At 56.7% G+C, this 12,877-nt stretch overlaps 1 protein-coding gene across 1 annotated transcript in view; it reads right to left on the reverse strand.

Annotated features, from left to right (window-relative positions):
* Positions 1-6,636: 6,636 nt before the first annotated feature.
* COL6A3 (collagen type VI alpha 3 chain) overlaps positions 6,637-12,877 on the reverse strand; it is a 58,363-nt gene continuing 52,122 nt past the window's right edge. The window contains 2 exon segments of the mRNA XM_090285131.1: positions 6,637-7,444; positions 8,160-8,324. Coding sequence (XP_090141257.1) covers positions 7,404-7,444; positions 8,160-8,324 — 206 coding nt within the window. The 3' untranslated portion in view covers positions 6,637-7,403.

Here is a 12,877-nt window from a genome sequence, read left to right on the forward strand (position 1 = left end):
ACTGCAGTTGGATAAAGGTGAATCGCATCAGCTACGGTCACCCTCGCTGCCACACCAGCCCCAAACCTCAGTGCTTACCCCAGGAGAAGCGGAATTCTTGCTCACGAAATCCAAACTGGGTGCTCTTTGCTGGCAAGCCGTCTCCCACACCAGCCCAGCTGGAAGGTCCCCGAGGCTTTCCCAGAAAGAACTGGGTGGACACTGGGGCCTGGGGAACGCCAGGGCTCGGGGTGGGACACGGAGACCCTGGGGTCATCTGGCAAAGGACAAGGCTTGGGAAGGGGTCCCCGATCCCCAGGGCAGGGGTCCTAGCACTCAGACCACACTTGGCGGGACATAGCACAGCTGGACAGGGCTGGCTTCGAGTTTCTTTGTGGGAATGACTGTGGAAAGCAGAACGGGACACAAAAATGATATCAGTTCTCGCATATTTTGGATCAAAATGGACCCGGAGGCCACACTTCACATTTCTGCTCGTGCTCCAGCCTTCGCAGGCGTTACCTCTCCCCTCCACTCCTGCGCCGCCTCGCCGCCGGTGCCTGCCCTCGCGGCGCTGTGCCTGGCACCCCGGCAGCAGCCAGGGGGTGCGTTCTAACCCACAGAAGGGCACGTCAGCCCCAAACCAGCTGCTGGACGATGGCTGGCCTTCCGGGCCACCAACGAGCCCTCCAGCCCCGCCCCACCCGCCTCTGCCCGCCGCCCCCCTCTGCGCACGCCGCGGGCCCACAGGTCCCGTCTGACCACAGCTCTCCTCGCTGTCGGCTCGGCTACCCCCTCACCGCCTTCATGCGTTTTCCAGAGTCGTCTTCCCAGCAGGAAGGTCAGGCCACGCTATGGAAGCCTGGTGGCCGCCGCCCAGGGCACCATCGGCCTCGCCTTCCCTGGCCCACGGTCTTTGTTGTCACCTGGAGCGACAGGCCATTTGCCCCCTGCCCCCACGGCAGACCCTCTCGGGCAGGAGCCCAGCCACGTGTACCCACTGACGTATCCCCAGAGCCCACAGCGGCACGTACGAGGTGCCTGGTCTCCGTCAGCTGCGTCTGCTGAACAAACAGACCCACGGGGAATAGGATCTTCGCGTGCAATGGAAACTCTGGGGTGGCAGACGCACCTGACCCCGCGCCGCTCCGTTTTATAGCTGCTGTTGGAGTCAAAAGCAGCCTTTCAAAGGCCCACACGTGTGGGCGTGAAGGCGCAGGAGCTGGGTGGGGAGGCGTGTCCCTGAGGCTGGGGGTTCTGAGGACAGGCAGCCCCCCCCCCCCACAGTGCCCGTCTGCACGTCCAGGCTCCCTGGGTGCAGGTCCGAGGCACGCCCGCAGGTGGCACCTGGGCCTCAGAGCTCTCCCTTCCTCGGGACCTGCAGGTGCAAACGGCAGGAGGGAACGGGAAACACGGCGGGTTCCCCTTCTCCACAGCGGTCCCCGCCTCACGTCGGCAGGTGCGTCTGCTCTGTCCTGGCCCCCCACCAAGGGCGGCTCCAGGACAGCGGCATTTCCAGGGCCTGGACCTGAGTCTAGCACGTGATAGATATGCAGCAAACACGTGAGGACAGAAGCATGAGTGAGTGGGTGAGTGAATTAATGGTTAAGTACATCCGTACGACACAAACTGTAATATAATTTCAGTTTACAAGTACCGCAGTCCATGTACAAAACAATTGTCGAGTTTAAAATATCTGTTTGAACTTCCGGCCAAGATGGAGGCGTAGACAGACACGCTGCGTCTCCCTCCACAACTAAGAAGGAACACAACTACCTCAAAACCAGAGACAACCAGAAGTTCCAGAAAATCAAGCTGCATGGAAGTCCAACAAACAAAGAGATAAAGAAGAAACACTCACCCCGACAGGAGCTGGGCGGAGAGGACACGGTGTGGTGGTGGCAGCAGCAGCAGGCTGGTGGAAAGCTCAGTCACAGATTTTAAAAAGTCAGGAGGGACACCTGGGGAGCGCTCCCAACACCAGACCAGACAGCGAAGCTCATGGTCCCAGCGCGAGGGAAAATCAAGCCTCATTGCTTCTGACTGTGCAGACCAGTGCGGGTTGGGGCGGAGGCAGAAACTGCCGGTCTCTCAGCAGAGTCCGCTTGTTTAAGGGCCCCCACAGTCCTAGAACATCCGCAGACCCACCCACTCTGGGAACGACGGCCAGGGCAACAGCTAGAGGGGTGCCAGTCCCATATGGAAGTGGGAGAGGTGCCTGGGAAAGGGGTGAGTGCTGGGTAAGCAGCATTGTTCCCTCTCAGACCCCTCCCCCACCTACCGCGCCACAACGTGGTGAAACAGGTCACTCTGTACTGATGAATCCCTAAGGCTCCGCCTCTTACAACATAACAGATGTGACGGCTCTACCTGAGACACAGAGGCAAACAAATACAGGATCCTGTCAAGATGAGGAGACAGAGAAGTATGGCCCAAAAGAGGGAATGGGTCAAGGTTCCAGTGGGAGAACTAAGCAACGAGGGGATAGCCAACCTCACAGATGGGGAGATAGACAACCTAACAGGTGAAGAGTTCAAAACACTGGTGATAAAGATGCTCACAGGCTTGACAGATATGCTTGAGTATGGCAGACACATAAGGGAAGAAGTGAAGGCTATGCTAAGTGAAACGAAGGAAAATCCACACCAAAAAAAAATGGTGAGAGGAAGGAAACTGGGGTTCAAATCAATGGTTTGGAACCTAAGGAGGAAATAAACAGTCAATCAGTACAGAAGGAGGAAACAAGAATTGAAAAAAGTGAGGAGAGGCTTAGGAACCTCTGGGACAACTTTAAATGTGCCAACATCCAAACCATATGGGTGCCAGAAGGAGATGAGGAAGGGCAAGAAATTGAAAGCTTACATGAAAAAATAATGAAGAAAAACTCCCCAAAGTTTGCAAAGGAAATAGACATACAAGTCCAGGAAGCACAGGAGTCCCAAACAAGCTAGACCCAGGAGGACCACACCAAGACACGTCCTAATTAAAATGCCAAAAATTCAAGATAAAGAGAGAATCTTAAAAGCAACAAGAGAAAAGCAGAGAGTTAAATACAAAGGGGTGCCTATAAGACTATCAGCTGATTTCTCAAAAGAAACTTTGCAGGCAAGAAGGGACAGGTGAGAAGTATTCAATGTGATGAAAAGCAAGGACCTACAACCAGGATGACTCTATCCAGCAAAGCTCTCATTTAGAATGGAAGGGCAGGTGAAGTGCTTCCCAGACAAGGTAAAGCTGAGGGAGTTCACCATCACCAAGCCACTATTACATGAAATGTCAAAGGAACTTACTTAGGAAAAAGAAGATCAACACTATGGACATTAAAATGACAACAAACTCACAACTATCAACACATGAAACTAAAACATAAAAGCAAATACAAACTAAGCGAACAACCAGAACAGGAACAGAATCACAGGTGTGGGGCTCATTCGGAGGGTTATCAGCTGGGAGGGGGAAGGAGGAGAAATGGGGAAATGGTGCAGGGACTAAGAAGCATAATCGGTTGGTACAAAACAGACAGGGGGAAGTTAAGAATAATATAGGAAAGGGTGAAGCCAAAGAACTTATGTGCACGACCCATGGACGTGAACTAAGGGGGGTGGGATTGCTGGAGGGAATGGGGGTACTGGGTGGAGGGGAGCAAAGGAAAAAAATTGGGGACAACTCTAATGGTCTAATCAATAAATGTACTTAAAAAATAAAATAAATAATAAATTAAAAAATAAGAAAATAAAAAATAAATAAAATATTTGAGAAAGGCAACAAGTTTATTTTTGAAAAAAGGAAGTGTGGGAATATTTACAGATCGTTTCCGCCCCCACAACAGAGGCAGGCCCTGCCTGGGTGTCATGTTTGCTTTCGGGGAAGGGAAACACACTCGTGTCTGTGCGTGTACACACATGTGGGTGCAATGACCGCAGTAAATGCTCACGTTTGTAGTTTTCAACATTCTGTCGTAAACACCGGCAGGTTACCGTGGTCTCTCGTGGTCGCTTCTCCGCCCACAGTTTGTCACCGCGGCACATCGTGGCCCAAACGCACAGAACGGGAAACCCCAGAAACGAGCGCTCCACGCAGCTGCAGGTTGCATGGAGCTCTGAGGACGTCGCTGCCGCGCGACCTGTGAGCCGCGTGTCATCTCCCGCCTGCACGCCAGGGCGAGGACAGGACCCTGAGGTGCTGAGAGGAGACCACGCGACAGCACTTTTCTGTTGTGAGAATCGTGCTGGTTCACGCTTAGTTACTGCTGTCAGTGTCCCTCTGTGCCCAGTCTGTGGCTTAAACTTTACCATCGGGGTGTGTGTAGAGGAAAACGTGGTTTCCGTGGGGTTCCGTACTCTCCGCGGCTTCAGGTGTCCCGCGGGGATCTCATGTCCCCGTGAGCCAGGGACACGGTAATCATGTGAACCGTTTATGAACATTATGGCGTGGATCACGGCCACTTCCCTCTGCCTTTTGTGGGTGAAGCATCGTGGAGTGAAATGCCCCCCTCTCATGGGTCGTTTTCACGACTCTGATGCTTTCTGTCATTGCAAATAATGATGGACTGAAAATCCTCAACACAGATCTCCGTGTGTCTCCTTGGGATACGTTTCTGCAGGTAAATGCAGCGGCAGAAAAGCAATGAAAACCGAAACTGCTCCCTACACACACAGCCAGGTGGGCTTACACACACGTGTCACGTCGTGCGTGTGAGAGCCACTGGGGGCAAAGCTCATCAGACAGCAGGTGTACGGGGATGCGCGCCATCACAGGCGCAGCTAGCTTTTCTAATGGGAGGGCGTGACCAGCTCTCGCGCGGACAGGGCAGGAAGCAGGATGCCCACCATCCCGCCGCCTCCTGGGCTTTCGTTTCCCGGGGGAAGCGCCCACGGCCAGGGCACAGCTGGCTGCCGGGAGGATGGGGGGGTTAAGTCCCCAGCGAGGGGAGGGGCGGAGGAGGACCCTGAGACAGCCGTGGGGGGCAGCACGTGCTGAAGTTCTCGCCCCGGGACCCCAAGGTGAGACCTTACTTGAAAATAGGGTCCCTGCAGAGGCAATTCTAAGGCCCCAAATCCACCATCACGGGACCCGCAGTCCGGTACAGGAAGACGGGCAGCTGTGTAAAGGCAGAGACACGGGGCAGCCAGGTGAAGACCCTGGCAGAGATTGGAGTCACGTGGCGAAGAGCCAAGAAGTTCCCGAGAGGCGGGAAGAGGTGAGGAGGAACTCTCTGACAAGGTCTAGGGGAGCAGGCCCTCCCGACACCTTGATTTTGGACTTCCAGCGTCCAGAGCTGCCGGAGAGGACACTGCTGTTTGCCGCCCCATTGGCAGCACTGGGTTACGGAGCCCCAGCAAACAGACGATCCCTGACTGCATCCCCCAGCGCACCAGGGACGCGCCTCTCCCAGCCCCTCTGCACGCGTGTCTGCCCGCAGGGACGCACGGGGCCTGAGCACCCGCGGCCTGGGTGGGGGAGGGGCACGCAGGTGCATTCATGACGAAGGGGCCTATTCTTTCGGGGCCGGGGGTGTTGGGGTGGTGCCGCGGAGGAGGGGCACACGCTTCCCACCCACGCAAAGGGAAGTCGTGACCTCACGGGGCCTCTGTAGGTCCCCTGGGTTGGACTCCTGCTAAAAAGGGGGCCCTCCAAAGGTAAGGAGGGGTTGGCATTACTTAGAGGACAGTGGTGGTCCAGGACCCCCCAGATGTGGGGGTTTCTAAAGAGCCCCCCAAGCTTTGAGTCCCCCTGAAGGTGCCCTGAGGTCCAAGCAGGGCCTCTCGTTCCTGACGAGACGCCGGGAAACTCAAATCCCCGATGCTGCGGACGGTGGGGTCCCGACTCCGCCCCCGGTTCTGGCTGGCTCGCCGCACGGGTGTCTCTGCCCACCCCGTCCCTCCCTGGTCGGCGTGTGTGGACTGTCTCCCATGTCTCGGGGACAGAAAACCCCGTTTTCCTGCCAGTGCCTGTGCAGGTGCCCCCCCTGTGGGTGCGTGGTGATGACGGGGACACTGCACTCCCGACCCGGGTCGGGGTGCCGCCTGCCCCCCTCTCCCTGGCTCTGCGCCCTCTCTCCTCCGCGCGCGTCTCTCAACAGGGTCTGGGACAGGTTCATCCCCGATGGCACGTGCGACCGTTCCATCCGCACCCAGAGCCGGAAGCTCTGTCCGGGGAGATGTGTTCCCTCCAAGACACCCAGGGCCCTGCCCACGCGGGCCTGAAGATGTGTTTGCCTTCTGTGTTATTTCTGAAGACAGGAGACCAAGGTCTTTAAGGAAGAAATTAAAAGCTGTTCTGCTTTGTCTCTGAGACTCAAGAAGAGGGATGGAGGGCCCTGGGCCACCTGCATGATGTCATCTCTCAGCCACTGTGGGGGGCAGCAAACTGAACCCCAGGAAACAACCCTTTAAAGAGGCAGGGAAGGAGGTGCTGGGTGCAACCAGAAGTTAGAGGAGAGGGGAAGAGGCACCCCGGCTCTTAAGACCAGAACGGCTCCTGGGGTCCTCAGCCAGGACCGTGCCCAGGTGGCCACGGTGGGGCAGGGCACGGGCTGGAGGCCTCCTGATGGACTGTCCAGCCCCCCGCGCTGGAGCCAGGAGGGTGGTACCAGGACCCTCACCCCCGGCAGAGGGCTGTTTCTGACCACAAGACAGCCAATAACACCAAAGCCAAGACACTCTCCATATACTTTATTAAAAAGTTTCTTTGTATAAATTTCCTAAACATTTTACAATTAAAATTAGGTCCCCCCCACCCCCGCACAAAGAGAAAAAAAAAACACGCAACATCAGAGGAAAGCCAAAAATACTCTCTATTATGACTTCCTTTCTTTTCACTCTTTACGTAAAGCGTCGGTCCCGTAACAGTGCACAGAGATTAGGAGATTTTGCTTCATCCCAACTAGATCACTGGTTAGAAGGCTCCAGAAAAGGAGTATTCTCTCCACATCCAACCCCGGATACTGGGAGAAGAGTGGAAAGTTGGACATGTGTTTATTCGCCGTAACAGGGTCTCCCTCCAACGTCATGCTTCGCTGAGAGGGAAGGACGAACCAAGCGCCAGCAGAGAGTGTAGCTGGGGCGGGGGGCGGGGCGGGGGCTCCCTCCTGGACCCTGCATCTGCCTGGGACAGGCATCGCGTGAGGCTCCAGAGGGGATCGGAACGGCCGGGACGGTCCCCGTGGACGCCAGCAGTGGGTAACTAGGACACGACGCTTGGGTATACACTATAACTGCCGGGAGAGAGGGCGCTGGGTCCACACACACAGTTAGCACCATATTGATAGGTCCTGCGGCAGGCGGCTCCTCCCCCGCGCGCGTGGGAGTCAAAGCTGGAAACGGTACAGTGCCAGGGAGCCTACACCCGGGGCTTCCGCGAAGACGACTTGCCAATGGCTGACCCCTTCTTCTTCGAGAGGTAGGTGTCCCTGGCCAGCCGCGTTAGGTCCCGATGGCAGCAATGACTCCGGGTTTGACGAGCACTGGGCATCGACGGAGCGGGTGGGCACAGAGGGCAGAGAAGGAGAAACCACGTTACTGACCGAGAGGGACGCTGTGCTTCTCGCGCGAGGGCCCCACGGCCCCTAGTTCTCGTCTGCCGTCTCTCCCTTTCCTGCTCAGAACCTGCACTGGTTTCGGGGCACTGCTTAGCCTCGGGGGCTGGGGCGGTGGGGGGGGCTCTCCTGCAGGCTGAGCCTTTTCTCACCTGCACCCCGGCCAGGTCCCCGCACAAACTGACCTCTCCCACCCCGGCACGAGCCCCGGCTGTCGGTGCGGCTGGCCTATTTTATCACCGATCTAATCGCCTGATGTAACTGGGTGATCCCCGTGTCAACATTATCACTTAGAGGGAGCAAAGCTACTTAAAGGTGAATAGCTGGGGTCCGTTACCTTGGGTATGACCTATAACTATTCACCATTTCCCTAATGATCATGTTTATTAACAATATTGTATGAATAACAGGGACTTATAGAGCTCGGTAGGAGCAGCTGGCCATGTGTTTCTTCATTCGCAAAAATTCCAAGCCACAAGTATGTTTTCAAGAAACAATAACCATCCAGAAAATTCCTTTCCTGTCTATCTTCTGTCTCATATCTGCCGCAATCGCTGTAATTCAGCTATCTCAGAAGGCGAGTCACGGACCGGGTCCCCTCCGCGCCCTCCCACACCCACAGGCCCCGAGAGGCCGCACTTACCGGGAGCGCAAACCTTCTCGCACTCCTTCTGCGAGTGGAACCGGTTCTCGTTCCCGCCGCAGCCCCCGTACCAGAACCGGGCGCAGCTCTGCGTCTCCGAGTCGAAGTACCACTTCAGCACGAACTTCCGGCACGTGCCTTCCTCCCGCGGCAGCTTGCATATGTCTGTGGCAACGGGAGGGGCAGAGGCCTCTTGTGAGGGCCTGCGTGCCCCCCGGCCCCCCATGGGGGGCGGGAAGTGCAGCCACCGGCGCTCAGAGGGAGAGAGAGAGGAGCGAGGATGGCCCCCACCCTCCCCACACCACGCGTGGACGCCACGGTCACCCAGGGCTCCGTGACAACCAACACCATCGGCCGGCATCGGATGGGGTGGCGTGCGCCCCGATCCCCGACGGTGGCTCTGGCCCATCGCTGGACAACTAAAGGCGAAGCGTCCGGCGTGTCCCTCTCGGGTCCCTGGGCCGTCACGCTCCACCCTCCCCTGCTCAACCCCCGAGAGGAGACCAAGCTGTAAAACCTCGGGGCTTTCTACGCCTTGGCGAAGGAGCAACTGCTGCCGTCAGACGAGAGCTCAGGAATAAGGCTGGACATTCTGCAAGCCGGCTAGACTGACGGTAGGAGTTAAAGCGGGAAAATGTCCTTCATGAGCGTATGCATGTATGTGTATGTGTGTGTGCATGTATGTGCATGTGTCTGTATGTGTGCGCGTGTGCATGTATGTCTTGTCTTGTGTACGTGTGTGTGTGTGTACGTGTGTCTTGTGGGGTTGTGTGTGCACGTGTCTATGTGTTGCATGTCTGTGTGCACGTGTGTCTGTGTGTGCATGACTGTGGACCGCAGGTACCCGAGAAACCAAGAGAAACCCATTCATGAGGGCCCCGCACTCTTCCCAGACAAAACCCTGGCGTTCCCCATTTTTAAAGCATGAAAATGGGAGGGTTCATGCTCTTGAGAAGCCTTAGCCTCGGGACTCCAGCGCCGCGTCATGCAGGCTGGCCTCGCCGAGCGTCTGCCGGGTCAAAGACAAAAGGAAATTGAACCGTCTCCGTGTCCAGACAGGGCGGGCGGCGGGCCCTCACTGGCCCTCCCTGGCACAAGTCTCTGGGCAGAGAGGGGTCCTGCTTCCACTCCCGTGTGAGCTGCCCCTTGGGGCGGCCCCGCAGGAGCCTGCAGCCCGCACTTTGGCCTGAGCAGCGTGTCTGGCTGTGCCTTCAACCATCTTCTCCGCCTCATTTTGAGAACCCATTGGGAGCCGAAAAGACAATGCAGGGGCAGCGGTGGGGTGTCAGAAACCTCAAACAGCAGAGAAGCGAGTTTCATTTTAAAGGAGGCCCCCGCAGGGCTGCCTGGTCCGGACCACCGTCTGGTTAGGCAGAGAGGGGTCGGTCGCTGGGCTCCGGCGACCGCGCCCACATGCGAGGACAGGGATGCAGGAGTAGCGTCCAGGGAAACCCTATCCAGGAGCCCCGTCTGGTCCCCGAGGCCGAGGAGCAACCTGGGACGCCCAGAACAGCCACACGGGGTGGGGGACACCCTGGAAACCAGTCCACTTTCATAAGAAAGACGCATGCGCGGGCGGGCACTGTGCGTGACGTTCACGCAGCAAACCCAGAGGGTGTGCCCTGGGGCAGGAACACTGCTCACCCGTGGCCACCTGAGCCGTGACCACAGGAGCCGGCGCCGTTCCTGACACTTCCCTGCGCGTCCTGAACGCTTCACAACGAATATCTATCATTTTAGAATTAGGAAAAGGCATTGCTCTTTGAAACAAAATGTATGTTGAGTTGGAAAGTTATGCTTTTTTCCGTAGTTTGATTTCTAATAGTGTCTAAGGCAGCATTTTTAAAGACTCCCGCGTGGACATTTTCCAGAGCAGCAAATCCTCAGCCTTTCGCTGCCTCCTTGTGTAATAGGGGCGGGGGCAGTGGAAAGGGTTCCCACCGGAATTGCAAATGTGTGTAGAGACCCTCTTGAGAGGCTCAGTGTATTCACTCTGGAAGGCCCTCAGGCCCACGCAGTGGGGAGGGGCCAACGCTTCAAGCCTCAGAAGCCAGGACAAGTCATCTGCGTGAAAGAACTTCCCGTCCTGCCTGGGGTGACTCAGTGGATTGAGCTCTGGCCTGTGAACCCAAGTGTCACTGGTTCGATTCCCAGTCAGGGCACAGGCCTGGGTTTCAGGCCAGGCCCCCAGTTGCGGGTGCACGAGAGGCAACCACACATGGCTGTTTCTCTCTCCCTTCCCCTCTCTCTAAGGATAAATAAATGAAATATTTCTTTAAAAACTTCCCGGCATCTACAGTTTGCGCACTGATGGATTCGAAAGAGTACACTATCGTTTTTAGAAGTTACTTAGTCAAGGGATAAGTTATTCCTTTTTTGACCTTTAAAAATACAGATGTCATTCAAATGTTTTACCCCCTGGGGAAAATTTCTAAGGCAACTTAATTACTGAAGGAGGGGAGAGGGGCAGGAGGTTGGGAGGCAGGGGAAGACAAGCTTTTGCCTCCTAATTCTGTTTCCCCGTCTTGAATTTTAAGTGTTGTAAAGGAAACACCCAATTAGTTTCATTCAGAAAGAACTCCCAAAAGTGGCCTCAGCACGCGTGTGCTCCGGCAGATGTTCAGTGAGCAGAGGGGCATTCCGTGTCGTCTCCAGGCAAAGCGCTGCTTCGTGACTGTGAGGACCAAGGACGCGGGGCTCTGAACCCTAGGAAGACACGTGACCCGCGTCTTCACACCGACCAGAGTCAGCAGGTGGGGAAGCCACACGTGAGACAGTGACAGGACACGCGTGCCCTGCATCTGAGAGCTGCGCACCCATCAGAAGGAAGGACAAGCTCCCCAGAGCCTGGAAGACACACCAGCCACAAGTTCCGGTGCTCCCCTCTCTCTCTCACACACGGCGCGGAGACCGCAGTGAGCGAGGTCTGGACTGAAAACGCCTTCCTGCTTCTGACTCTGTGACTCAGTCTTAAAAGAAAAAAAGAGGACCAGGCCAGCCAGATTCCAGATTCCTGTTTAAAGACTGTTGTTTATATTCACTGAACACTGTTTATGTATTCCTGTCCCCTCTGGCCCACACAGAAGGGACCAAAGACCCCAGACTTGCTGTGCTATCTGCATCCAGCCATGTCCTCTCACTGGAGCCCCGAACATGCTGGAAATCTTACATTTCACGTCCCTGTAAGGGGCCAAGTTACCAACACATGGTAAACAAGACACCGATTGGATATCAGCGACTTCAAGGCTATGGTGGCCTCTGTCCTGACCCACGTCTTCGGGGAATTCCTAAAAGCTCTTGTGGCTTCTCTCCGCCCGGGCACCTGGCTGGGACGCCTCGTGGAGGGGACTCCGGAAGGCAGCCGGGGAGGGCTGGGAGCTCCGGTGCCCAGGGCAGGGGACAGAAGACTGCTTCTGAGCAGGAACAAAAAGGGGCCGAGGCTTCGGTGTGCTCCTCTGCCCGCCCCCCAACTCCGCATTCCTACGCCGGGACTGTGTACAGGAAAGGACTGCATAAAATCTGCCACGGATTCCTGAATCGTGCCCATGAACTTACGTCAGGCGGAGACAATGTCTTGCTTTCCTGTCACTCTTTCCGTTCGTAAGGCCTGAGGAGTCTGAAAACCACATGGTGCCTCTCACACAGACGGACTCCTAAACTTGTTTCCAGAGGCGAACAGTCCTCCACGGTTCTCAGCTCGATAAGAGCTCGGGTGTCCCCCCTGACTGTCCGTTTCACGGTTTCACAGCTCCTGCATTGCCTCGGTCACGTCCCCTAACGCCCGACGCCACGGGCCAGTGCGGCTGTTTTACGGGGCGGCCGAGAGGCAGGTAAGAGTGGACGGAAGTGTAGGTGTAGACGCGGATCACAGATCCAGACGCCGACACTCCCCCGCGGACAGAGGGAAGCCTGCTGCCCCCGAGAAACGACCGAAAGAATCGAGGCACCTCTACTCCCAAATGCGGAGTCAGAAGCCACCCGACGTTAATGAAACACAGGCCAGACAGGGTGCAGACGCTACAGGAATGGTGAGACGGAGACACAAAAGAGCACCTTACAAACCGTGGGAAGAGTGAATCGAGAAACCCTCACGGGCAACGCAAAACACAGGGGCTCTTGCTGCAGAGGCGCCGGGGCTGCAAGTCCAGCCACCACGAGCGCCGCGGGGCGCCGAGCAGATGCCGCGGGTCACGGCCAAGCGCAGAAAGGAACACCAGCGGGAGCCCCCCTTCCTCCGCCTGCCGTGGCCAACACCCCGAAACCACTGAGCTGCTGTGCGCTCCGGTGGACTCCTGCGCGAGGGGGTCTCCAGGGCTATGGTACATCTACACGCCCGTGGACTTGGACGTCGGCTATGAGTTCCAACATCTGAAGCAAAGTACATCGACCGTTTCCACCATCCGTCCCTCGGGGGTGAAGGACCCTGGCTCGCGCGCCACTGAATGAGGGGTTAGGGGGTCTCAGGGAGTTTCAGGGCCCAGGAAGGGAAGCAAGGAACAGCAGTCAGCCCGGCAACATGTCCAGCCTGTCCCCGGTTAAAGATAAGACGGACATTCGCCTGGCTCAGGCACACAGAGAGCGGGGTGTAGACTAAGTCATGTGTGTCCTTAGAGAACGAGGACCGGGACCTGCATGCCGTGGGTCACGTCCAAACTCTCGCCTTCCCTGGGGCCCTGTCTGAGCAGCTGCTATTCGACCGGGTCCCTGAGTGGGGGACA

The sequence above is a fragment of the Furipterus horrens genome, unplaced genomic scaffold (assembly GCF_987537825.1).
Source record: "Furipterus horrens unplaced genomic scaffold, mFurHor1.1.pri manual_scaffold_1, whole genome shotgun sequence".
Taxonomy (NCBI): Eukaryota; Metazoa; Chordata; class Mammalia; order Chiroptera; family Furipteridae; genus Furipterus; species Furipterus horrens.